General features: G+C 41.6%; 2 protein-coding genes across 3 annotated transcripts; both read left to right on the top strand.

The window, feature by feature from the left end:
• Positions 1-6,531: 6,531 nt before the first annotated feature.
• Positions 6,532-13,682, top strand: LOC112572922. Its single transcript, XM_025252913.1, has 4 exons — positions 6,532-7,898; positions 10,697-10,918; positions 11,304-11,486; positions 11,644-13,682. The coding sequence occupies exons 1-4, from the start codon at positions 7,617-7,619 to the stop codon at positions 12,034-12,036; spliced, it is 1,080 nt and encodes a 359-aa protein (XP_025108698.1). The 5' UTR covers positions 6,532-7,616; the 3' UTR covers positions 12,037-13,682.
• Positions 13,683-17,814: 4,132 nt separating this feature from the next.
• Positions 17,815-25,607, top strand: LOC112572902. Of its 2 annotated transcripts, XM_025252885.1 has the most exons (5): positions 17,815-17,839; positions 19,858-20,518; positions 22,555-22,776; positions 23,769-23,951; positions 24,404-25,607. In XM_025252885.1, the coding sequence occupies exons 2-5, from the start codon at positions 20,237-20,239 to the stop codon at positions 24,719-24,721; spliced, it is 1,005 nt and encodes a 334-aa protein (XP_025108670.1). In that variant the 5' UTR covers positions 17,815-17,839; positions 19,858-20,236; the 3' UTR covers positions 24,722-25,607. The 2 variants fall into 2 exon arrangements, with proteins under 2 accessions (XP_025108670.1, XP_025108668.1); XM_025252883.1 differs by lacking the exon at positions 17,815-17,839 and having other exon boundaries at positions 18,576-20,518.
• The last annotated feature ends 1,315 nt before the right edge of the window (positions 25,608-26,922 follow it).

Genomic DNA, 26,922 nt, shown 5'->3' with positions numbered 1-26,922 from the left:
AAACTTGTAGTGACTACTAGTCGTGAACAAAGTCAAAGCCTTTTGCAAATTTTTCGAGAGACTGTGACATGCAAAGTCAGGTCAGGAGAGGAGGCGAGTCCCTCTGTCATGGATGATTTTTCACCGTTTTCCTTTTATCGAATTCCTGTTAGAAATTATGCGACATTTCACGCCTCAGAAGTTTTAAGAGTGGCTGTTGCTAATGGACTGAGTAAAATTTATTTCTAACCATGCAGAGCTGTTAGCTCAGGTGGTCACGTGATCGCATGAAGCCACTTATTGAAGCATTACATTCGAAAGACGGGAGAGTCACCCCGTGCAGAGTTCGAAGCTCCGGTGTCGTAGACATCCCTTGACTGTCTGTGATTAGACGACAAGGATGGCAAGTAAACCAAGGAATGTATTTGATTAGCCAGCTCTCGAGGATAGACAAGGTAAGCAATAGTTTCCCCTTGAAAAACAGGCGTGAAGAGATCGATCTTCAACATTCACAAGACATCAGCTAAAAACATGAAAAATATTGCTGCCCAATATTGTCCACTAGATATTCACTCATTAATCGCTTGACTGGTGGCAGCTGATGCAAAGTTTTGGTGGTCGTCTGAGATACGAATTGGGTAGATACAGGTTGACAAGGGTCTCCACTTAGGCCTGATTTAAGTGGCGATAAACATGGCATGCTCAGTTCATTTATTTTATGTTAGCAAGCCATTTTTATGTATTTTGTGTGTGTGTGTGAAGAAGATGTTCCTTGTGCCTTGCAAGTGCAAGAACCGTGCTTTGTACGAAGTCATTGAAGGAAGCGACCTCTACCTAGCGTTTATGGTGACCAGTGCAAAGAGGTCGGTCGGATGATTGAAAAACAAGTCACGAGCATTGTTGTTGTTGTTGTTGTCCTTCTTATCATCGCATACTGTGAGTAGTAATGTTAGAACTAATCAGCTATTTTATAAGCCAAAGCCCCTATTTTACACTAGCTTTGATGAGTTTTACAAAATCTGAAAATGCACTCCAGCACTAACACTGACAGATTATTATAAAAATATCTCTAGCAGCTTTAGGAGGAAACAATGAAGCGAAACTTTATTTATTAATCTAAAACATGACACGAGAATTGATTAAAATATTGATTGTAGAACTTATTTTAACTATCGTCAAGACTCTGTGTGTTTGTGTGCGTGCTTGTGTGTGTGTGTGTGTTTGTGTGTGTGTGTTTGTGTGCGTGCTTGTGTGTGTGTGTTTGTGTGTGTGTGACCTGATGGACTGGCATGCTGCTATTTCTACTCAAGGTTAACAACAATTATTGTCTGTGGTCTGGCGTTGTTATCCTGAAAAAGGCTTGCATCTGAAACATACGAATCCCAAAAGGTGACCAGAACAGATATTTCCTGTCAGCTAAAACTTTCAAAAATAAATTAAAACCACTAAGAAAGGATGCAGGAGGAGGAAAGTGTTGAATATTTCTGACTCTACAGCAGAGGAGGGTTGCTTGCCTATCCGTCTAGGGCAGCGGTTCTCAACCTGTGGGGCGCGACCCCCTGGGGGGTCGCGACGTGCCTACAAGGGGGTCGCGAAGGTGGTCATTTTTTAAAAGTTTCTTATACCGGTATTAGTGAAATTAGCTTACATTGTGTAACCGAGTGGTGAGGGCGATCAAACTCCAAATCTCTTCTCCCTATTCAAGTACACTGTCTCGGCATGCAGTGACTTCTCACATCCAAAACTCAAAACACAATCCCCCTTTCAACAATTAAGCCTCCAATCTCCCTCCTCTCGCCTTTTCATCGACCTAGCTGGCTAAGGGGGGTCGCGGACGTACCGGTGTTCGTCAGGGGGGGCGTCACAAGTAAAAGGTTGAGAACCGCTGGTCTAGGGGTTAGTTCAGACCTGGGCAAACGCCGGCCCGCGGGCCGGATCCGGCCCGCCTCCTGTCTCTGACCGGCCCGCCCGCTGGCCCGTCCGCCAGTATATATACTATATATACAGTATTGGGTAAAACTGAGTTAACTATATTAGTCCGGCCCCCTTAAACCATCCCAATGTCTCATGCGGCCCCTTGGGAAAATTAATTGCCCACCCCTGGCCGTTAGTTCATTATCCAAACGCTGTTCTTTCACCTTCCCCAAAAGCATATTACTCTAATAAAATACCAGAATTATTTTCTTAGGCACATGTGTCTGTTATAGGAGCACAAACCGTGTAGATACTAAAGAATCTTTGAACAAACACCTCAGCTCAGTCGAGGCCCAGGTGTAAGTAGTCGGCACACGAAAAAAGTCTTTTTTGTAGGATTTCCTCCCTTTTTCTGTGCTTAGGTGGAAGGAGCAGTTATCCGATCGCATTTGGTGAAGAACTTGATTCACTTGCCACCCGTTGGTACCAATCTCACGTCCTCTCAAAAGAGATATTTTCAACAGGCTTTTTTCGCCTACAAATATTTTTTAAAAAGTGAAAGAAATCTTAGAATCCTCAGAAATCACAGCGGCTTTCACAACATTTTTTCTCTCACAGTGTCATCTGTAGAGGATCCTGTTTTGTCATGATCTTTCTGGAAAGAAGACTGATGTGCTCTTACAAAGCGTGCAACTAATATTCAGCTGGCCTATTATCATAAAATATTATTTTGTGGAAAATTCTCAATCGAGTTCTAACCCCAGAATTTGAAGTTAAATGTGCAAGCCACTCCTCTCACCTGACTGAGGCAGTGCATTGTCATTTCCTACAGAAACCTCACGAAATCCTCATGAACTCCACCCTGTCCCCCTCTATCAACAGCTCCATACCGTTTTGCAGTCATTTATTTTTTATGCTTTACCAAAAGTTTCTATTTAAAAAAACCCAGTGTTCGAATTATTTTTCGGCCTAATGTTTTTCTTTTATTTTTTAGGAATATCTCCGATATTTTTTCATAAAGTTTTCAGTCTTGTGTCTTGTTCGAGTGTCAGATCATTAATTCTCTTTTTATAACAAATGAAATTTGAATGTCTAAAAAATCTGTAGGGAGTAACAGTTTATTACCAGTAAACTGCATTGTGCCTGCTTTTGTACCCACATAAATGTTTTTCTCTCTTGTGCCTTAGAAGCTTCCCACACTCAGAGCGCTCCCTCTTCATCGACAGTTCTCGAAAGCAGACCGCCTTTATGACAGTTCTTTCGAACTTTAACAGACTCAACTTCCGAACCCACCTGCCCGGCGAGGCACTCGTTCGTCAGCTGCTAGCATCGAAGAAAAGGAGAATGCAGGCAGTTTGGACCATTGAAGTCAAACAAACAGACTGAGGGAAGTTTCGAGTGCCGCGAGATAAAATCTTGTGGCAGGTCGCTATTTGATGAGAAGTATTCACCTGTCTCTTTACAGGTCAGCGAGGTCATCTTCAAAGTATGGCTGAGTGCTGAGGCTTCGGTTCAAAAATATAAAAAAAAAAAAAAAGTAAACTAGTTGATGCCCACTTACTCACCTTCGTGCTTAACTAAAACTCTACAGTTCGACCGTTATCTAACGAACAGAAAGTTAAAAAAAAATCGTTTATGTTTGCTTGGTCAGGTGAAGAACAAGATGACTTCTAACAGCCTTGCACGTGTGTTTGTGTGTGTGTTTGTGTGTATGTGTGTGTGTGAATTCATGCATGCGTGTGTAAGCTTGTGGCTGCTCATTTCCACAGGTACACTCACCCTCTCCGGTCCCAGGGCTGTAACTTGAAGAACGCTCATTCACTTTAATGAAAGGTGTCGCACACCTGACATGTTTAATTTTCTGTGACGTAAGCGCAGTCGGCAGCAGGTAAACAATATTTAAAATCTACAGTTCGGGCTTCAAACACCAGCGAGTCCCCGATCTCACCCTTGGCAGCCCTGCTTTTCTCCTTCTTTCTCCCAGCACGGAACATACTTCTGCGCATGCCCAGCAGACCACCAGGTGCACGGAGGTCGAAGCGCAAGGTCAGGAGTTTCTATCGTTTCCAGGACTCGTGGACTCCATCAGTGTCCTGCAACTAGATGGTTGCTTAAATATTTAATGAAATAGTTGTTATAGGTGTGTGTCTCTCTGTGTTTGCGTGCACGAGACACAGAGAGATGGAGAGTCGGAGACAGAGAGAGAGAGAAAAGAAAAATTAATGACAACAAAAGTTTGGATTAAATTTTAGCAAAAAAAAAAAAAAAAAAAAAAAAAGAAAAAAAAGGTAAAGGGCTGTATATACAGTTCTCTATGTCCCCCTGGACTGTATGGATTCAGGCACTAATCTGGTTGTTTGTTCTCGTAATAATTGTCTACAATAATATTCTCCTCTACACCACGTAACCTTACACGGAACCATACCTGTCCTACCTGGCAAAGAAAATTATTTGAACGAGTTGGCTGGCTGTGTGCTGTTGGAGGTGTAATTAAGGGTACATGGAATAACTGGCGGAGGGATCAATAGAAGAGGGAGAAACACCTGAATGAATACATTCGATCCGTGTCTGTGTCCACTGATGTGCTTGAGAAAACAAAGCAGAAAAACATTGTCCTACATCAGTTCCATAATGGATCGAAAAAACAGAACATGCGAATGTTTCACTCTCTGAAAATAATTTTGCTTTTCTGCAGAAAAGTAGATTGATGCAAGTTTGAGGATTTTGTCAAAAGAAAAAAAAATACCTTTATTCTTTAAAATAAGTGTTGAATTACTGGTTGTTCAATGAATATCTGACGTTGTAGACGATAAACGCCTGACATCAAAAGCGATGAAGTCTGACATTAGAGATGATGAATGGCTGGCACTGGACCAAATGAACTTTTGGCACTTAAACATCATGAACTGCCGACTATGGATATCTAGCTTTGGAGTGGGGTGAACATCTGGTGACCACGACAGCGGGTAGGAATTCTGTCTCTTCCGGTCATCAAGTAAACAAGACCCATCACAAATAAACAAATGTGAGATGAGAGCAGTTTCAGCTAAAAGCAAACAAACAAAAACAAACAAGAGGAACGAGGAAGAAAAATACCGAGACCGTCACGAAGACTTTGACATCTGATCCTTTAATAATAATAATAATAATAACTCAGAAAGAGAGGACAAAACAACAATAACAACGGCAAGAAAGTAAGTAAACAAAACAACAAGAACTTAGGAATCAGAGCGTTCTAGTCTCGTAAATTGATGACTGATCGCCATTTCCTCTGGAGCAAAGAAACAAATATGAAAGTTTTGGGTTCACCCAAGTTAAATTCTGCTCATTTTGCTATCTTTTTATTTTATGTGATTGATATAAATGAACTCTAGTCCTCCCGATGCCACATCACTACTGTTTCACTCCCAGTGACCTCCCAGTGAAGTGCAACTGTCGACACCACAAGAAAATGTTGTTCTGTCCTCATGGATGGGCGACAAACAAACAAGGTGTGTCTGAGGGTGGGGACAGGATGTGGGAAGAAAGGATTCTTGTTTTTTGACAAGCATGGCTTATGGGATTGCATAACATTTCGTTGGAGAATTTGCCTTTAAATTGTGATCTCAGTCGTCTGTGTAGCACGTGAAGAAACATTCTCCGTTGCTAGCAGGGATAAAGGGCGTGGCTCACTGAATACTATGGCAAGTGAAGAGGTGAAACAAGTTGAAAATATGGAAATAAGAGACCCCGAAACCCTTGTACCACAGCCTACATCCTCCATTCTGTAAGCAAGTCACAGAGCAAACCTTGGTAGAGGTATTCATCTTCATTGAGATGGGCTCAAACTCTGACTTTCACAAAAACCTTTCAAGGAATGTCGCGACGATAAACAAATACTATTTTTTTCTCTGGATTTTTTTATTTTCGGAGAAAACTGGGGTAGCATATCTTACATCAAATGTAATTGTAGGAAATGTGAGCTGAATGATAATAATAAATCCGTTACTAACTAGCTACCTTGCATCAATCTTGTTATCTACCTAGCTCTCTAGCGAGCTGTCTACACGAGACAAAATAGAAGTAACCCTAGAAATCTAAGTAAAGAGTTGTGGAAAGAGGGATAGAGTCGGCTTAATTAAAAAAGATATAGCTGTCTCAACTTTTTCACAAGCTTGTTTGAACAAAAACACGAGGCATGAACATTTAAAGCAGCAAAATGATAGCGTGTGGCATGCCATGCCGACACTTTTCGTGACCCGCCGACCTCCCCTGTACACTGTCTCCGGTTGTCTTGTCACACCTAGCGGGGATGTGTGAGTGGGGAGGATGGGGATTGTGAACTGTTAATTTTGAAAAGCGTGACTTTAGTTTACTGTTCTTCTACAATCTGGCGAAAAGTAGCCATACATCTGAAGACTTGTTCAAATCTCGTTCTTTCTTTCATCTGGAACCAAAGTTCAGCCTCCGAAGACCTGCGTTAGACGAAACTTTGCTGGGTCAATGTGAGATACGACCGCTGCAGGTCCGGGTTAACACTATTACACAGGCTTGTGTAGGGACTGTGCTGGGTCTGTGTTAGGTTGAGATGCCTGTTGATGTTTCGTTAATGTGACTGCATCCTGGCTATTTATAGCCTAACAGCCAAGCAGTTTCTTTATTTGCATGTTTTGCATCTTCGACTTGCTTGTGTTTAACAGGTTTCTAAATCCTACATCAAACGACTTTGCATTGACTTCCCGGGTATAACGTTTTTCCCAGCCAGGTACTCGGTGTGGTGAAGGCGGTGTAAGGTATAATCTCCGCACCTTGCTATTACGGGTGTAAGTGTTTGGGAGGGTGGGTAGGTTGAGGGAAGAGACGTCTTGTGTGCGAAACAGTCTTGGAACTCGCAGCTGCTATCTTTGCCCTGCTCCTTCTAGTCAATATAATTACGTGCAGTCTGTACCCGGGGGCGCCACGCTCGCTCTCTGGGAGAACCTTTGGTCACGTGACACCTTGATAGATGTGCTGCGGAGCTGGCGGGGACAGGTAACAGCAGCGACACTGCACCCGGGACTTTGTTGCTGACATCACGTGCCTGTGGAGCGTGACATGTGTCCCCAGCGGTGACGTGGCGAGCGACGGACTGCCGTGACCCTCGCAGCAGTGACATCACTTGTTCCACTGCTGGCTGTATCGACCTCTGGCAGGCCTTCTGATGACGACGAGTGATCAATAATTTGTTTATGTTGCAATTGCTGCTTGTTCTTCTTTTGGAAGGGAAGGAGGGGAAAGTTCCCCTCCAGCAACTGGTTTAAGGACTGTCGATACGTGACATGAGCGGCAAGAACCGCTGGTCGTGAAAAGTAAACATCAACTGTAGACCTCAGCTCCAAGATTGATCCATTCCTTGCGCGCCGCATGCCATCTTGAAAGCTGGGCGTTCAACAGCCTTTTCTGTCTTTTCACCGAGGAATGTATATTTGATCGTCGATGGAGGAGATAAACTGAAAAAAAATCCCACCAGTCGGACTGAGGGACTGAGCGAAGCGAAAAAACTGAGGACTTTGCTGATCAAGACTTGTCCTTCCTGCTGGTGACAGAAAGACCGGAGGTTTTGAAAACTAATTCTTTGGGAAGATTTTTGATAATATTTTGTGTTTTCTTTCGAGCGCGAGTGGTCACCTGACATTTTAATTTTTATCGTTTATTCGGCAGTATAAACATTTGTTTTTTCCTGTGGTCCTTGGTTTCGGAGGGCAATGACGAAGGCAGGTGATATATGTGTTCAGCTGTGCGAGCGCACGCGAGGATTACCAAAGCTGGTTCTGTGTTTGTTCCTGGTGATCCTGCAGGGCACCATGTTCAACCTGTACATGTACATGTGGATGGGTCCTATCTGGTTGTGCTGGTTTCTCTACGATGGTCTGAACGTGGGGTTACTGACTGTGGCCTTTGTCCTCTCCTCCCGGTCTGTGGACGAGCAGCGAAAAGGACATTTCAGCCGCAGGACTATCGGGTGGCTAGCCTGGCTAGTTCTAGAGGTAAGTCCACAATAGAAAACAAAGTATTTCGGTCAGGCTGTGAAAGAAAGAAAAAAAATTACGCAAAACTATTTATTTTGTTCACCAATGGAGAAAATTGGAAAGCGCTCCTAAAGACACTAAACATGTAGACGGCGTTCTGTTTCAAATTCCAACTGTTAGTTTGTATATTGTCAGCCATACCATACCGATGATAAACTAACTGGGATTAAGTTGTGTCTATTTATTTTAGCCTATTTGTTCTCTCTTTGTATTTTACTTTTATTTTGTTGCTTTTCACCACCGCTCCCATCTTCTATAACATATCCATATTCAATAAGTTATGGTAAGTGTTTTGTCGAAGGAAATAAGTACAGCACGCAATTTTTCCATAAAAGGACAAACTCATACTCTCAGCAACCCTTAAAAAATCCCAGTGTTTGCAGTATTTTTCTTCTGTATGTCGAGAGAAGCAAACTATCAGGACAAAACAAGTTTCAAGCAAATCTTTTATTGAAACCTCGTCTGTGAGGAGCTGGAGGGAAAAATCATTGATGTCGCGAGCGAGAACATTCAACAACCATTTCCTCTTTTGATTCTGCTGTGAAGTGTTTGCTTTAATTGATGCTCAGTGATTCATTCAAGCGGAACGGTTGACTGGTTTCAGAGGATCACGAGGTGCAATGCAGTTGTCCGTCCATTGACAGCTTCTGCGCTCCGTGTTAATTGACAGCCTCGTTCTCAGATGCTTGTTAGCATGAAGTATGCATGCCTTCATCAACTGCATCTCACCATGCTTGCATTTTCACAATCAATCCATTAAAGGTGCCCTATCAAACAGTTAAAGATGTATGTAAAGTAATTAAAATGAATGAAACCAATGATCGTTACACGAGAAAACAGTTAAACTTTTAAACTGATATTTAATGTCGATGCATCAATATAGCAACATTTTAGAAAAGTTTTACAGTTTGTAAACATTTTTATAGTGAAACTCTTCTTTTATAAGTAAGACTTGAAGGAAGTAAAATATTTTATTAAATATTTTTTCACGTTTACAGGAGAGTTTTAAGTGATGTCCATATCGACGTTTCACAGAACAAAATAATAAAATTCTCACCTTTCCTTTGATCACACGTGCGTGTAATTTCAAGTACAGCAATAGAACGGTTGAGAAATTCTCTTTGAAATGATGCTGGCACTGGAATTGGTCGTGGCTGTAAATTGGGAAATACCATTATGTTCTCATGAATTTAAAGCAAACTTCAAATCGTTAGGTTCATAGGCTTTGGGGATCACAACCCTGAAACTAACCGCACTTCATGTACAGGATTGTGTTTGTTATCGAATCAGTTTAATCTAATCAGTTTGTCTAATTTGTCTAATCAGTTCATTCTAGGAACAGATGGATTAGAAGTTACGCCGACACTAAAAGAACCCAGATACCCTGTTACTTTAAAATGAGACCTATCAATAATGATGATAATGATGATGACGACGATGATGATGATAATAATACAGCGGCACAACATATTGCAGTGAATACTACTCTCACGGGACTCTCAGCTGCTAAATGAAACGCTAGTATTATCTAACCTCTGACCTCTTGCCTAGAGGAATAACGATCTCGTAGCATTTTGAATCCATCGACAGCAAAAAGATAATGCCGCTAAGTTTGTGTGAAGGCTTTTTTAAACCGAAGCAATATGGACAAGCTTTTGAACAGGTTTGGCAAAGATTTTACATCATATATACAGTGTATATATGTATATACTCTACAAGATGCTGAATAAATTTGTATAGTCCTCGTACAAGAAAAAAAAAAAAAACCGTGCACATACGCAAGCACACAAGCATAGAAAAGTCGGTGGATGTGCTCTCAAGAACCCTTTATACCAGACCTGGGCAAACGCCGGCCCGCGGGCCGGATCCGGCCCGCCTCCTGTCTCTGACCGGCCCGCCCGCTGGCCGCCCACCAGTAAATATACTATATATACAGTATTGGATAAAACTGAGTTAACTATATTAGTCCGGCCCTCTTGAACCATTCCACTTTCTCATCCGGCCCCTTGGAAAAATTAATTGCCCACCCCTGCCTTATACTCTTTGGGGAAAAATAAAATCCAACTGCCAAGCAAACAAATCCGTGGAAAAACTTCCCGGTTTGTGCTGTAGGGATCAGTTTAAAACAAGCTTTAAAGTCGGGTTGGAGTCCAGTCATACAGTACGAAAGTGGTAGGAGTCTGGATTTTAAAAACTCATGCTAACAGGTGCAAAAGCTAAAGGGAAGTGTCTACCTACGCTGCCAGCCATGTTATATAACATAAATCATTCAGCTGCTATAATTAGCAGTTGTAAATGACATTCGTGGGTAATTTTATTCTGTATTGATAGCCCCATCCTCCTTGCCACCCCCGGCGGCGGTAAAGGTGGGTTAGATGCTTGGCGAATGCAGAGAACTGCAGTACCATCAATAGTCGACATGAAGCGAACGATAATTTTGACAGATGACATCAGCTCCAGGAATGCTCAGACGACATTGATCTCAGAGTGTCAGAGCTTCCTGTGGGAGAAAGTCAGCTTTGTGTTCTGAATGTCAGGTTTGGCCCACGACCGTAGGCGTGCACTGGTTTGGACATTTTGTAGTTTGTACCTGGCAGGTGGTGAGCAGAACTCACTCACTGACTCTGCATAAAATGACAGTTTATCCTAGACAATGTCTTTGAAATTTCACTTTCATCATCTTTTCCCTTCTTTCAGTTTCATTTTCACCACTACGTCCTTTCACCTTTCACATTCCCTGCCTCTCCTCATTCCAGATTGGCGTGATGGTGCGGATGCTGATCGGCTTCCTGAATTTTTGCAAGTTGATGGAGGAGAACACTTTTTTCGGGCCCAGCACCTTCAAGACCACCATCGCCCTCTCGTCCGCCATCTTCCTCCTACTGCTGACGTCACACTACGAGGCGCCCTATGGCTCCCCCCAGCGGCTGTACGTTGTGGAGCTGACTGGCACAGTGCTCTTTGACCTCATCGACGTGGTGAGTATCTGGGTGGATGGCTGAGCGGTTGGGTGAGCAGGTGAGTACCTGTTGACACTCAATGAACAGAGAGAGTAGATGAAAAAAAAAATCTCCAGAATCTTCGTGCACTTAACTTGTTTACATAAAACTGCCCCGGGCGATAAACTTTCTGTTCTAAGATTATGGGAACGAGAGTTCTCCGTTCACATCCAGACATAAATGCTAAGTTTTTGACCTTAAAACAAATCGAGGGACTTAAAACACAGCTGTACATCCATTAAAGTTTATTCTCACATGAAATAAAGGATGTTTTAATGGCTGTACTCACACCTGAAATAAAAAAAACATTATTTGATATGACTCCATTCACATGTAAAATCATTGAACTTTGACCGACTTGCAGGTGGAGGCTGTGGACGTGTTGTTCGTCAAGGAAGCCGTTGAATCCCTGAATCCTACCATGGAGGTTGCCATCCTTGTGGTCGCCAGCATCAACCTCTTGTTACCCACAATCCCGTTTGTTACCCTGAGCATCACGGGATTCGGTCAGAGACGCCTGTCAAGTCTCCTCGTGTCGGCACACAAGGTTGGTAGGAGATTTTCACACTTGGCCGCCTGTTAAAAGGTGTAACACCTTGCATCATTTAGCAATTTGAATTTTTCTTTCCTTTTTTTCTCCTGGACTTCACTTATTTTTTTACATGCACTACCACCACCACTACCACTACCATCTGGGTTTGCAGGCCTTGGTTTCCGTGGCCATCAACCTGCCCAACCTCGTCATCCGCTTGATCCTCTGGCACGGCTTCAGCGTGGGCATCTCGGTCTTCGTCCTCAAGAACATCGTGGTCATCGTTCTGACCACCTACAGCTTCTACGAGCACAAGCACGACAAGTATCACCAGCACAAACATGAAGAGCGGGAGAAATCGTGGGAGAAGCAGCAGCTGGAGATGACGGCCCACCACGGACGAGCGACCATGACCCCGGAGGACAAGCCAATGGAGGCGGGTCACGCGAGCGAAGGTCACGATGAGAAGAAAGCTGCGGCGGAGAGTGACAAGCATCATTGCAGGGTGGAAGCGGAAGAAAAGACAACCCCGTATCACGGAAAACGACGGGAATCGGTGGCATAAAATTGGGAATTAAAGGGAAAGGGGGAAAGAAATACAAGAAAAAATTCGCGACGGGAAGAGGTGAGTGACAGAACCGGCACACCTGAGCAGGGATTATTTTATCCTCTTCATTCTACACCATTGGCTAGGTTTAGTCGCTTGTACCGTGTCCAGCCTCTTCAAGTTTGTTGCCAAAAACAGAAATAGCAAGTTACAACGAACATCCGTTTAATATATTGTAAGTAGTACGCTTCGTTAGCGCACAATGTTGAGAATAATATTATGACCTGGTTCCTCATCACCAAAGATGTGTTTTGTCGAGAATGATTGCTTAAAATTCAGATAATGACCACTGAAATACTCATTGGTCATGGAAAATAACCGGTGAAACAGTTGTTTGACTGTGTCTGCTGAAATAATAATTTGTCACTGGTCGTTGACTGGTCATTGAAAACTTGCTGGACTTAGATGGCTTTCTTGTTTGACATGGATCATGGTGACTGAAATACTTGCTCGGCATGAAAGTGGACACCTAGATACTTGTCTAACATGATTGTCATCTGTTGGTACGCACGTAAGCATGGTTTAGCAAGAAAATTTCCGAGATCACTCTGCACTGCCTCTAAAAGTAGCTTACATTGTGTACAAGTATATTTTACCATGACCATGTCCTCTCCTTCCTTTTTTATATTACTGCAGGTGTGATGCCCAGACATCACAGTAATCAGAGACTTGTTATCTTTCCTTAGAGCCATGTGTGCTTTGGGCAGGAGGTGTGGGGAGATAAAGTTAATGAACAAAAGACAAAAGTCATCTCTTGAGGAAGAGGAAAAATATCCTAACAGTTGTCATGACTATGTGAGAAACTCTTCAATCAAGAAACATAATTTAAAAACAAGGCGTTTAAGACAATCATTTAATTTATGTACATCTTTTAAAATATGTGGACTGTTGCTTTTCTAAACATTTAGCTGGAATATTCTGACAATGCCTTAGTATTTGCGTGGATCAGAAATATGATGTTACACCATTCATCTGCTGTGTTGCTTTCGTGGTAGGTAATTACATAATGAAACCAGAAACATGTTGGTAAACATTATTTTATGTTTTTATGATTAAGTTGTGATATGCTTTACTTCACTTCAATATTATTAAACAGACAGAAGCTGCTCATCTATCATGTACTTTTGCTAACTCCTCAATGCTTCACGCTTATGTTAAACAGACATTTTGCTAATCGTCCTATGCTAACTTTATTTGGAGTCGCAACTGTTAATTCTTTATCACTGACCGCTAACGCTAAACATCCGCATTTTGTTAAATATTTGTGTACATAAGTTCACTGGAAACACATGTCTAGTGTAAGTCTTCACTGCATTTCTCTAAGGAGGGTGAATCCAGGGAGCCAGGAGGGAGTCCGGACAGTTGTTGAACTGGTCGCTGAACTATTCATGATTTCAACTCCTTGTTGCATTTATAAATAACCAAAAACTTATTGTAACCTGTTGACTCACAAATGATGAATTTCATAAATATGCACATCAATACTTGCATACAAACATGAACATATTGGCATAACCTCTACATAAATAAGAAATACACGCGCGCAAACACGCAAACACACACACAAGGACAGTGAGTTACTTCATTTTTCTTTAGAAATAAAGTTTGTGAAGCTCTAAAATCACTTTGGTGTTGCTTAGTCAAATTTAAGACATTAAACTATATTTTTTTCACATGTCTTTTTATCGTTTCATTGCCGTTGAAAATTTGCACACAACTTTATCTGTGAGGTCGTCGCCATTGTGGAAAAATAAGACTCGTCCTCATTACAGACACGATGACCAGAAGAAATTACTGTGTGTTAACAGGGTACATCTAATTGTTCAGTAAGGGGTAGCAGTAATAATGATGTAAGTGGACGTGTACAGTACAGAATGGTTATCTCACTTTATTCCATCATTAAATTAAATGTGAATGCAGTCTATCCTGGGCTCTGCAGCTTATTCTCCAAATGTCTAATACATTTCAAAAGCTTGTGTTCGACAAAATTTATGTTAGAACATACATCCATATTGTGACAAAGAAAGTTTACCTCTTACAAACATTTGTGTTAAGCAGTCAATAATTTGCAGAGAAACACAGAAGTCTTAGAAAAAGGAGAAGAGAATGCTTTAAGATATATGTCATAATATGTGCTACAACATTTTCTAGATAAAAAAAGAAACATTTAATGATTGATAATCTTTACAAATACATACTAGAAAAAGTAAATACCCTCAGCAAGGAGCCAATTCACAAAACATCTTCCCTCCTCACACAAACACCCTTACCCTCCCCCCACACCCCTACCTTCCCCCTAGACCCACAGACATATCCTGGGTAAACAACGGTGGTCCGCCCTGTAAACATGTATCACAGTTCAAGTAAAAGTATCGGAGTCAAGATCCGAACCCACGATAAAGGATATCCGATTCTAACGATGGTGACAAACCTTCAGCCACTGCGCCTCACATCGCCTCTTACATTTATTCTACATGCAAGTTCAATCTAGAAGGGTTTAGTACTCCTAGGTTCTATAAAATAGGTGTGGATATTCCTCATGTACAGATCAACAGGTACTCATTTCAATAATTCCTTCTTAATTTTGTAGAGAAAGATGTTCTGAGTTAAAATTTTAGAACTAATGTTAGATCATGTTCGTAACATTTTGTGTTAAGATTTAGAAGTAATACAACAAGGGAAAAACTTCACAGAATATTGAGAACAGACATACCGACAGACCGACCGACAGACCGACAGACAGACAGACAGACAGACAGACAGACAGACCGACCGACAGACAGACAGACAGACAGACAGACAGACAGACAGACAGACAGACAGACAGACAGACAGACAGACAGACAAGGAAAAATAAGCGAAAAGCAAGAAAGAGCAAGAAGAAATGGAGCCAGACAAGATATATTGTGAACAAAGTCTTAACACCCGACAAGTCAAAGCAGCGATTTTCTTGTCCTAGTAACCCAAGTACATTTTCCCACAACCCGCAGACGACGGGGTAAAAATAAAACACTGAAGGTAACCCAGCAAACATCGGTAGACTGCTCTCCCTCTCTCTCTCTCTCCTCACTTGAGGACAAGAGGTAATGTGCCGCCTGCCGACATACCCACTATACACGTGGGGCCGCAGCCATCAAGTCAGACTAACTTATGTTCACAGGGTAAAAATCGAATGCTCAGGGTTAGCTTTTCAGCGCTGATATAAGTTTGTACAAACACAATGGCTAATAATTGAAGACTGTGAAGAGGCTGATGTTTGTTTTTATTATTACTGCTGTCAGGAAAACATTAGACCAAGAAACCTATAATTTTTGGAAAGGAGAAAGGTTGAAATAAAAGTAATAAAAATTTCCTTCTCCGTGCTTCCCCGGCAAAGAAACGATCGCTGCTCATCGTGCTAAACGGGTTTAAAAAATTCTGCAGTCTGGACTCGACGTCCTGTGGATAATTCGGAATAAGATGTGTGGCCTTTAATCCCCCATGGTACCTCCGGGCACAGGTAACTGTTTGGTATTTGGCTCCCAGAGTTTACTCCGATCAAACGCTGCCACTGGTATTAGTTTGTAAATATCCCTTTTCGATATTAATAACTAGAAAAAAACCTGGTGTATTATTTAAGACTACACTGCCTAATAAATTAGATTATCAACTCTCTCAAATTTTTTGTGATTTCTGTCTCAAAGGAAAAACAAAAATAAAAAACTCCAGAAATATTCCTTTGGACTAACATTCATGGCCATTTGCAACTTACTCCTGAAAACAAAAGTCCTTAAAGGTGTACTTGGGCAGTAAACTACAGGTAGCTTCATCCGACTGACAAATTAACTGCAGAGTCATGTGTCTTTGAGTAGGTGATAATATCAAATATTATATTAAATTATTACCTAACTGACCGGTATGGTGGGAGATCCCGATAAAGGCTGTCATTGCGCATGCGTTATTCTATTAACGGTTCAGCAGAAAGCCTGCCAACTAAAGCAAGAACTATTTAAAAAACAAACCCCAAACTGATCACCAAATGTTGCTAATCTGTCAATTGTTAGACGACAAACATCTATTTTCACCCACAAACAAAATTACCAGTTATCCCCGTTTCGACTGCGATATTTAATCTGTTTTTTTGTTTGAAACTCTCCCAATACAACTTCAATAAAAGCTGTATGCACCAAATAACTCTGTATCATTATATTTGTCCGCGCTAATACATTTTTTTTTTCGTCGTTTATACATAACAAGGGACGGGAAAATAACATTTACATTTTACATAATTTGTAAGCTGTCTGTGTTTGCGTGCGTGCGTGCGTGTGTCTGTTCGTGTGTTTGCATGCGTGAATTACTGTGCATAGCTGCGCGCTTGAATATGTCTGTGTGTTTACCAACCTGTACACTTGAGATTGCTCAAGCACATGAGCCCGGTCACGAGTATGATGCCCTTTTTATTTACCTCGCGGCAGTTTTGTTTTATAATTAGTTGCGGAGGTTAATTCCCAGGTTAATACCCTGGAGGTACCCATCTACACATTCATCTGTCCTGACCCCAGCGGCGTGATGACCCCGCGCAGTGCGACCACCCATGTGCGCTGTTTGCCAGCTCGTGTGCATGGTGGGAATGTTTGAAACCGTGAGACTGGGCCCCTGGCCCTCCTTTCACCACCACTCACCGTTTTGAGTCACGTGGTTCACCGTCCCAGCATTCGCTCCGCGTGACTCCACACCTTTTCACTGTTTATAGGGCGGCAGCCGGAGCACCTTCAGGGGGATAATGCAAACCTGCTTTCAGCCCCAGTGTCAAGTTCGTGCAGTTTCCACCCGGGAGACTGAAATGATCTTCAACACTCAACACCCATCCCCCCTTGCCCCCAGGAGGGATTCGAAGAGGATTTTTTTTTAAAACTTTAATATGAATAGTCGTGTGAATAGGATCTCCCCGTCTCTCTCTCTTAGGAAGTTTCGGGAAACTGTGATGTTTCTTATCAGGTCTGGTATTCATTTACTTTGTATTATAATGTATATCACAGCTCCTAAATCTTCTCTCAACTAGAATGTATGTGGATGTAATAAGCAGAAACTATATAAGAAAAGCCTATTCTTTTAAATTTGATCTTTCAATATCAAGTAACCCGCCGCTGTCTAATTTAGACAATACTTTGGATGATGAAACAATTGTCTTATTTTTTTGCCCTCTTTAGGCCAATTAAGAAATAATAAATTCGATAAAAACATCAACCAACCAATTAATCACCATACATATTGGTTTGGAAACGAAAATTTATTAAAATGTGCGTTTTTAAACCACCAAGTTTCTGTTTCCTGTAATTGTTGCTATGATCCAGCACAAGCACATTGTATAATTATTAGAATTATAAGCAGATTTGTTATTCTTGTTGTTACAAGTTCTCGCCAATGTTCCCACGATTCTTTTTAAGGGGATTTTTAAGCCCTTTCTTGTCTACTCTGAAAAAGAGAGTGCAGATGCCATGCAGGATTATTTGTCCCGTCTAGAGTCAAAGAGTACCCGTATGACTGGGGCTTGGGAGAGCAGCCACAAAGGACCGGATGTCTCGCCTGACGTCAACAGGATCAGCTTTTTGCACACAGCTCCTCCTTTGTTCAGGGAGGGGCGCAGGCTGGCCTGCTGATGAAGTGCAGCTCACCAATTTCTGACTGAAGGGGTCGTCTACTGTTACCTTGTCTGAACCCTTCAGGGATCTGAGTGCAGGGCATTCTATTATTGCTGCACCTGGCAACTGCTTTTACTAAGGTTGTTTACAGTTTAATTGTAATTCTCAATGCTATGAACTGCTCACTGTTGTGAATGGTGAATGCTGTGATGCACTTGGTAATAATCATGGGTATCTTGGAAGAGCGAAGAAGGGAAAAGTAATGAAGAAGTGAGATCACCTTTCTATAACAACCATTATGCATATACTGTAGGACATCGGTTGCTGGCTTGACATCTTTGACAGTTTTTTTGAAAGAAGAGAGAAAAGTAGAGAGAGATGTTTACAGTCAGTTGTCAAGGGCCATCCATCTAGATAATGAAAACTGCGTTTTTAAACTTCGTAAACAGAGTTACCTCTGGAAAAGTGCACTCGACAGTCAGTAAACAAATGTCTCGACAATCTGTAAATTAAAAAAAATAGTCGTTGTGTGATACATCCTATATCAGCGTCAAACAGTCAAATGATGTAACTTTTTAGTGTAATTTCTTCCTCCTTGTTGATCACAAGCTCATGACAATTTTTCTATTTTCCTGATTATGGATCGATCTGTTTTCGTGAAATGATTTTACAACCTGCAGGTCTGAACTCTGACTTATTATCATCTTGGTCTATGAACAGGATTTCATCAGGCAGAACAACATTGACATTCCATTAACTTCACAGAAAGAGTCACATGATTTCTGTATTTGGACTTTGTATTCTGTATTTTGTCCTTGTTTGTAATGTCCAGCCAACCTGGCTTTGACAAGGGTACCATGCCATTAAAGCTCACATTGTTATTCGTCAAACTGGGGGATAGGTGAATAGTGGATGGACAAGGTCCGCCACTGAGGGCTGTGTTGAGCGACATTTTAGCAAATCCTACACAAAATGAACAGCCCATCAAGTGTCCACACAGTTCTTTGTATGCCCACTCGGTGTAGACCCTAGAAGTAAAAATTCGTGTACACCTGGAGATAAATATTGTGAACTGAAGGTTAAATCTCTGTGTTTGACAGTCTGGCATAAAACAGTATCTTATAGTTCCCATCCTGCAATGTGCGTCCGGCCATCTCCTCCGGGACACTCTCTGTCTAAAATTATTTTCCAAGGCCTCGTGAAATGATGTCGCAGCCGAGGTAGACAGAAGAAAAACTGGATGGCAAAAGTTTAGTAGCTCCAATCAATCGATGATGATGATGATGATGATGATGATGATGATGATGACGACGATGAAGGTCTTCTCTGACAACTGTATGACTACACGTTTGTCTGGTTTGATCATGTGACCCTCCTGAAAAAATACTCTGACCATAATTCAGGTATTTTTTTAAGGAGGTGGTGGATGAGTAAGAAATGGCTGAGCAGCACAAAAGTATGGAACGACTTGACCATATTAAATAACCATATACTAGCTTTGCTCAGCCTCGCCCCTGTGACGTATTTTGTCAGTTCATCCAATTCCCTCGACAACAGTTCAAGAGACAGACTTGATCCGTCATCCCACGCTACAAAAAAAAAAAAAAAAAAAAAAAAAAAAAAGTGAAAGAAAGATTTTGCATTGATTCATCCACTTTGTCTGCTTCGTTCAATCGATCGTTTAAAAATAACCAGCTCCCTCCAACGGTCCGTGAAGGTGTCGCGTCGTCTGCGCGCGCAATGGTGATCGCGTTGCACAATTGCGCACCGCCCCACTGCGCACCGCCCCACCTCGCCTCTCCTCAACCACCCAAGAAACGCGAAAGGTAAAAACTCGCCTTTTGTCCGAACTGCGCTCACACCCTCTGCTCCCACCTCCGCTGTTGATGTCTGGCGACACATTTCGAATGTCACTCATGAGGAGAAAAAATAAATGTTGGTGAACATTCGTGGCGGCTTTCCCTCTCGCCCGGTGTGCAGGTGTCGTGGTTGGCGCGGGAGGAAAACAGTCTTAGCTTCGTGCTTCGATCTGCTGCAGTGTGTGGGGCTGCATCGACGGCGAAACATCTATCGATGAGTGGGCGTGCAGACGGGGATTTATGTTTGTTTTGAAAAAAACCTTCAAATCCTGCTAAAGCAATATTGACTTGCTTTCCAGATCGAGTTTTACTGGGTCAGCGAAGGATGACCAAGAACAGCGATCTCCAGATTATCTTTCAGCAGCCTGGAGGGAGAAATAGTAGAGGTCCTGTCTAGAGGTAGGTTATTGAATTGTTGTGATCTGGAGAAGAGGAAGAACTAACAACGCAACATCCGATAATCGTTAGCATCAGATGTCCACCAGAGGACTGATTGTGGAATGATGTGCAGTGACTGTTGACCTAAACAAAATGTTGATATTTGATACACTAATCTCTCCATTGAAGAAGACCGAATCATGACTTCACCATCTGATCATTCCAGAAAAAGAAAAGAACATTTCAGCCATCAATACCGTTCCTGAGAGGTTGCTCTGACCTGTCGCCACTTCATCCACAATGACACGTGCGGGGGATTTCTGCGTTCAACTCTGCGAACGCACGCGAGGATTACCGAAACTTATTCTATGTCTGTGTCTGGTCATCCTGCAGGGCGCCATGTTTAACGTCTTCATGTACCTGCAGCTGGGGCCGCTGTGGCTGTGCTGGTTCTTGTATGATGCCATCAACCTGGCCATGTGCATCGCAGCCTTTGTTCTCTCCTCCAGATTCAAGGAAGAACAGAGGAAAGGGAAGTCTTCACGCAGGACAATCGGATGGCTGGCCTGGCTGATTCTAGAGGTAAGTCCCAACCAGACAGTGACTTCAGCCAAGGTGAGGCTGTAACAGAATATTGACACAAACAGTTCTTTGCTGTTACAGGTCAGTCACCACAGTAACAGAATGTTAACAAACAAATAAAGAAAGAAATTGATAACAACTTTTTATTTATACGAAACACATTCTAGAAATATAATTTATCAAGCAAGATATAAAGTGTAACAGAAGTGTATAACACGAAGACTGAAGTAGTTATTTGTATAAGTAGACCACCCTCTCATACACACCCTACTGTACTTTAAAGAACAGCACAACCCTCGTGTAGAAACATCTATAAAAGGAAGCAGACCATTAACAAAATTGAAATGATGTCCCGCACGCAATCTCAGGGAGAATGTGTTTAATGTATTTTCTTTAATTAGTTTGATAAAACGTGTTCAGTCATCTGCTCAACACAGTTTGCATTGACAACTAACCGTTTGATGATGAGCCATAATGCTACATAATGCTTTGTGACCCCCTCCAGCAAAATAAAATAATTTTTTAAAAGGACAACGGTCACTTAAGGTCAAAAGAGCATCGAAGTCTTATGTACTTATATCGTGTGAAAAGTTTTGAATTTACTAGACTTACCAACAGTTACCTGTGTTTTAGTTCTACGAGTGCCATCCCTTGGTGAGGAGGCGGAAATGGTGTCATTGGATCGTCTCTCACCTGACTTGACTTAATCTTGAAATTTTATCTATATAGTGTTTGAGGTACCGAACCCACAAGCTTCATATGCACATTAACCGAACCCTTCTTTAGTGTCATCGCGAACTTGCGGATGTGTCTTGACCTCCGTGGCGGAGGCTCCGCCGAACCCCTGAGACCGACTCACCGAACCCCTAGGGTTCGATCGAACCCCGGTTAAGAACCACTGATGTGGTGGTTTGTGCTTGCTGATGTTTCAAAGCAAATATAGTTTGCGGGAAACAAGATGTGAACCCTCAACACTCTGTGTTTCCAGTCTGCATTAGAGATAACAGATTCTAGATGCTCTCCCTCTAACAACACACAGATATCAATGCCTTCACGTATACGTGCATTTATACATTCAGATATACTCTTCCTATTATTCAAGTATTTTTCTGTTTACACATTAACTCTGTCTATCTAGTTAAAATATTGTAATCGATATTGAACCCACTTACCATCGTCCTAGAGAAATGAAATTTTCCCCAGTGACTTATTTATGGTACAATACAATATTAAATCATTTCCAGAAGTCCTAAAGCAGTAAAACAATACATTTTTACTTTAAAAAAGTAACATTTCCATATTAAATCTAACTGTGTAGACATATTTCCGCTTTTTCGCGTGAAACATTTCCTTCCCTTGGTTGACTGCATTTAAAAAAAAAAAAAAAACGGGAAAAAAGTCGATAACAAAATTAAAAAAGAGAAACAGTTCAATCTAAAATATGTCCAAGACTGCCCCTCACACTTTTATAATTTCAGTTATATGCATTAAAAGAAATCACGATACCTAATTAAAAAAAAATTACGTAACCCTTTTTACAGTTCAAACTAAAGAGTGTTTAAATTTTTTTTAAACTTATTTTATTTTTATAATAAACCTGAATGGTAAACATTGCAGATCAGGTTTATTTGGTAATGTAAATCGTGTATAACAAATTATATTTCAGTCTTGACTCCAACTAGCCATTTAGTTCATCAGAAACTTTCATAAACTATTTAACTTTTCTTTTGACTGAGGGTTATTGCAACGACTGAAATCTTTTCGTATGGATATATCTGACGCTGCGAAATATTTATCCCTCATTCCTTCTCTCTCTCTCTCATTCACACACACGAACACACACACACACACACACACACACACACACACACACACACACACACACACACACACACACACACACACATATGAACACACTCGCACGCGCCCATGAACTAACAGTTTGGTTCAATAGCTACATCTTGATATACCCCAAAATAAATTTCTTTACACGTAGTGATGTTAATTATCCTCCTTACATGATTTTCTGTCTACAGGTCGGGGTTGTGATTCGCTCGCTCATTGGCTTCAACACTTTCTGCGACAGCCTGGACGAGGGCAGCTTTTTCGGGCCCAGTACATTCAAGACGACCATTGCCCTCTCGTCCGCCATCTTCATTCTGCTGCTGACATCTCACTTTGAAGCTCCCTCCGAGTCCCCCCAACGCCAGTACATTGTGGAGCTGACTGGAACTGTGTTCTTTGATTTAATTGACATTGTGAGTTGATGTGGGCACGGACAGTGTTGGGGCTAAGGGTTAAACTCGTAAAAACTTTTCCCTTTGTCGATCCAGAATTGTCCATTGAAGAAGGACATTAAGTCCAAATATCTCGGCCAGTCCATTGCCAATAAATTGTCTACAACAATGCAACTGTCAGCGCTTGAAAGGCTTAATAATTCAGCAAAGTGTCTAATTACAAACGGTGTTTAGATGTCCTCACTGGTGTCCCAAATGAGTTTAACTTAATGCACCGTCCGTTAAAAGTGTCACCCTGCTCACCTTTGTTTGCCATCGAGGTCAACCTAGTCCTCTGTGATGTCATGGTTATCTGTAGACAAAGTCTGACTTCTCCCAGGTCGATGAGCGTGCGCTTGTCGTGGTTCTCTGGAGACCATAGCCGACAAAAAACAAACCAAACAGAACAAAACAAACTTCCCTCAAAAAAAAAAAAAAAGAAAAAAAACAAAACAAAACAGAAAGAGATCAATCATGGACGGTTAAAAAGTCAAGCTTTCATTGCTGAAAGAGGAAAATATGTCCTTATATGTGTGTGTGTGCGCGCGCTCATATATCAGGTGAAGTTGATTAGGAAAATAAGGTTTCTTCGTATTTCTTCTTTTCAAGCGACTGCATACATCGCACCCATTACGATATGGCATTAATTATCATTTCTTGGTAATTATCAAGTTCCTGACAAACTTTTATGTCCTTAGCAGCTGTTGTTACATGTATTTATCTTTGTGCAAGTAACGTTTCACTGCGTCACACATATTCAAACAAATAATTTTGTTAAGTATATCGCTGCAGATAGTAATGAAGTGTCGATAGAACACAAAGTGGAAAGTTAAAAAAAAAATGTTTATCACAGGTAAAGTAGAGATGAGTTGGGAGGCGAAGGTGCTCCTTTGAAATTACAAGATCTCATGATAGAGGCCACTTACAAGTGTTGCTTTACAAAACCTAAATGACTAGTTCTCTTTCTGTCCCAGGTCGAAGCTGTTGATGTCTTGTTCGACAAACAGGCGACAGCGACGCTGTTCCCTGGCTTGAGAGTGACCATCCTCATCGTCGCCTGCATCAACCTTCTGCTCCCCACAATCCCTTTCGTCACGCTCAGCATCACGGGCTTCGGCCAGCGGCGTCTGTCCAGCGCCCTCGTGTCGGCCCACAAGGTTGACCTTTGATCTGCAAGCTTCTATACATGTTTCTATGTTAACAGGTGTTAAAAATAGCCAGTTTAACTGCCGACAATGACAAAGAAGTTGACTACTAACTCACACAGACATAGCAGCGCCACAAAATCTTCTAGAAAAAAGTGAATGCATGAGAGGGAACAGTTGAGGCTTTAAAATTTTAAATAGCTCTGAAATGCAAAATTAGAGAAAAACCTTTTATGTATTTACCTGGCATAAGGACGTGAATGCGTTACGTACAAGTATTTTTTAAAGATTTATTTTAAAATATTTTACATCATCATCATCATCATCATCATCATCATCATCATCATCATCATCATCATCATCATCATCATCATCATCATCATCATCATCATTTTTTTCTATTTTTTTCAACTTAGCCCCTTCCTTGTTCCATCATTGTATAAACTTTGACCTTGCTGTTTCAGGTTCTGGTGACGGTGGCCATCAACCTTCCCAACCTCATCATCCGCATGATCCTCTGGCACGGGCTGAGCGTGGGCATCTCCGTCTTCGTCCTCAAGAACATCGTGCTGATCGTGCTCAACACCTACAGCTTCTACGAGCACAAGTACGACAAGTACCTCCAGCATCGCCGCGAGGAGGAGAAGCAGAGGAAGCTGCGGGAGCTGCAGCAGGCGGCCATCGCCAGACAGCACCAGCAGACCGCAACTGCCTCGCCCAGGAGGGACAACCTCAGACGACACAGCCACCCGGCTTGGGGACTCTCTGACAGCCCAGTGTGACAATACCGGGTGGAGGAGACAGGAGGGTGTGTGTGGGTGTGGTGCTTAGGTTTATTTGGCAGCCATTGTTCGCCGCCATCTTGCCTTATAGTAAATAAACAGAACATTTGGTTTAAAGCCAATTCAGGGTGTTCTCTGTTGAGTTCGTTTCTCAGTATTTTTGTAGACAAGACTACAATCAGAACATTGTTATTATTTGGAGGAGGGTTGCAGGGACTTTTGTGTTCAATGAGAGAAAATATACAAATATATCCGCAAATGTGTTTACTTGCTTTTGAGTCTCGTACAACACATTACTGTCAAGCCCAAGGGGGAAATAAGCCTCTGTAGGTGTAGTAACGTGCCTCTGGTCATTTTGTTTAGCTTCTGGACATCCACAAAAGTCTTCTCCCACATCAATCACAAACGAACCGGTAGTCTTTTCCCTTGTAACAGACATTTGTTTGCATGAAAGTTTTGTATCCATGGAAACACTACGAGGCCTTGTCAGGCTCTATGCTGACTGTGTATATGTATACATACATGGAGTGAAATATTGCAATGTTATAGTATTATACACTAATCTTGTTTGAGTAAAGAGTGAATAGGTTGTTTATTTACTGAGTAGTTCCTTAGCGCGTGCCTTTTATTTTCTCGTTAAAATAGTTATCTTTGTCAACTTGTGATTCACAACAACAAACTAGAATGTACCAGTTCTCACTGCCGATATATATATATATAGTGTCACCAATCTATATAAGCAGAATAATCTGGTTTAGTTGTTACCTGACATGATATGACATGTTCTGCTTGCTTCTTGAGCAACCTCCGATTTGGAGATTTTTGAAAACCGCCAGTACAGAATTGTTTGATGTGTTTTGATTGGTTCATTTTCTTAGCCATTTATTCTCGAAATAAAATTTATTTTCTGTAATTTTTGTATTTATTGTATTGTATTTGTGCTTCAACTTTTTTTCATGCGTCCCCTCAGCAAGACTCTTTCTTGCATGAACGAATATTTGAAGTGATGTATATTCTTTTATCTGTCATCTTTAATTTTCAAGTTATTTCTTTAGTAGATGTAGAATACTATCTTCTGACTTCTAGGTGTGTGCATGCAAAGAACAAGTGATTCAGAGTGAAAGCAGTCAGCGGTTTGGTATGATTGAGAAAGATAACTCCGGGATAATAGTTGACTGAGTTGTTAAGTGAAACTCCAAACAAGAGAAAAGAAAGCTGTAGTCCAATTTAGAAAAGAATCAAGCGAAAGAGGAAGCTATAAAAATGTAAAATCATGCATGTAAGATCACTATGTATTTACTTCGTGGATGGTCAGGTGGAAGAAAAAGTATCCACTTTCTCTATGAATTGCAACACAGTGTGTTTAACCATCCATTTCTTCTTGTTTGTTTATTATTTGTCAATGTGCGGAGCATTGCTCACCTGTAGACAGCGCTGCTATGAAACTTGCCATGATGAGAAAGCTTCATATTGTAGTTATAACGACCATAGCAATACAGTTTATATCACACATTATACCAAATATACATCCTTTTTGATTTGTAACAACAGAGTTAAGCTAAGATGTCGTATATCCTCCTTATTTTGATAATTATGACACCAAGTCAGATAATGACCGCCGATGACCATCTCTTCTTTTCAAAGCAGTTTTTCATTTGTGTTTTCTTCTCAAGGTGACTACATTCCAGCCTCACGTCCGAGGCAACTTCATTCGGCAATACTAATTATTCTGCTTCTCACTGGCTACAGACTTGTTTGTCAAATCATCACGAATCAGCACCCACAATAACCTGGGAAATTCGGGTCTAAAATAGTGAGGCGAGGGTTTTCCATTTGTACTTCAGCTGTCTGGCCACGAAGCAGCCACCCCACCCCGGGTGTACCCCGCACTCAAAACCCCTGATTAGCGCAGACGCTACTCTTCAGTGTCCAGACCTCGAGGTTGCTTTGCCCCAAGTCAATTTGTCACTATTTAAACCACGGGCCCCGGGGGTATCCTTCCGCTGATTAGTGTCCGCATCTGTACCGCTAATCGTTTGTCTGATCATATTCTATGGGAGAGAGTCATTAGCTGAAGAGAAAATGTCAACAGATGCAATGATAAACTTCCCGTTGATTCGCTGCTTGACTTGGTATTCTGCCAATCATTGACCCTACCTCCATTCATGATTCTCTGAATCTGATTTGGTTTTACTGTAGTT

The sequence above is a fragment of the Pomacea canaliculata genome, linkage group LG9, assembly GCF_003073045.1.
Source record: "Pomacea canaliculata isolate SZHN2017 linkage group LG9, ASM307304v1, whole genome shotgun sequence".
NCBI lineage: Eukaryota > Metazoa > Mollusca > Gastropoda > Architaenioglossa > Ampullariidae > Pomacea > Pomacea canaliculata.
This window is presented reverse-complemented; position numbering and strand designations above follow the sequence as displayed.

What these genes read in the sequence shown, in the direction of transcription:
- LOC112572922 (XM_025252913.1), top strand. Translation starts at nt 7,617, where the DNA reads ATGACGAAGGCAGGTGATATATGTGTTCAGCTGTGCGAGCGCACGCGA. An exon ending in TCTTTGACCTCATCGACGTG is followed by an intron (nt 10,919 to 11,303) that starts GTGAGTATCTGG and finishes ACCGACTTGCAG; the next exon opens with GTGGAGGCTGTGGACGTGTT. An exon ending in TCCTCGTGTCGGCACACAAG is followed by an intron (nt 11,487 to 11,643) that starts GTTGGTAGGAGA and finishes CTGGGTTTGCAG; the next exon opens with GCCTTGGTTTCCGTGGCCAT.
- LOC112572902 (XM_025252885.1), top strand. Translation starts at nt 20,237, where the DNA reads ATGACACGTGCGGGGGATTTCTGCGTTCAACTCTGCGAACGCACGCGA. An exon ending in TGGCCTGGCTGATTCTAGAG is followed by an intron (nt 20,519 to 22,554) that starts GTAAGTCCCAAC and finishes TTCTGTCTACAG; the next exon opens with GTCGGGGTTGTGATTCGCTC. An exon ending in CCCTCGTGTCGGCCCACAAG is followed by an intron (nt 23,952 to 24,403) that starts GTTGACCTTTGA and finishes TTGCTGTTTCAG; the next exon opens with GTTCTGGTGACGGTGGCCAT.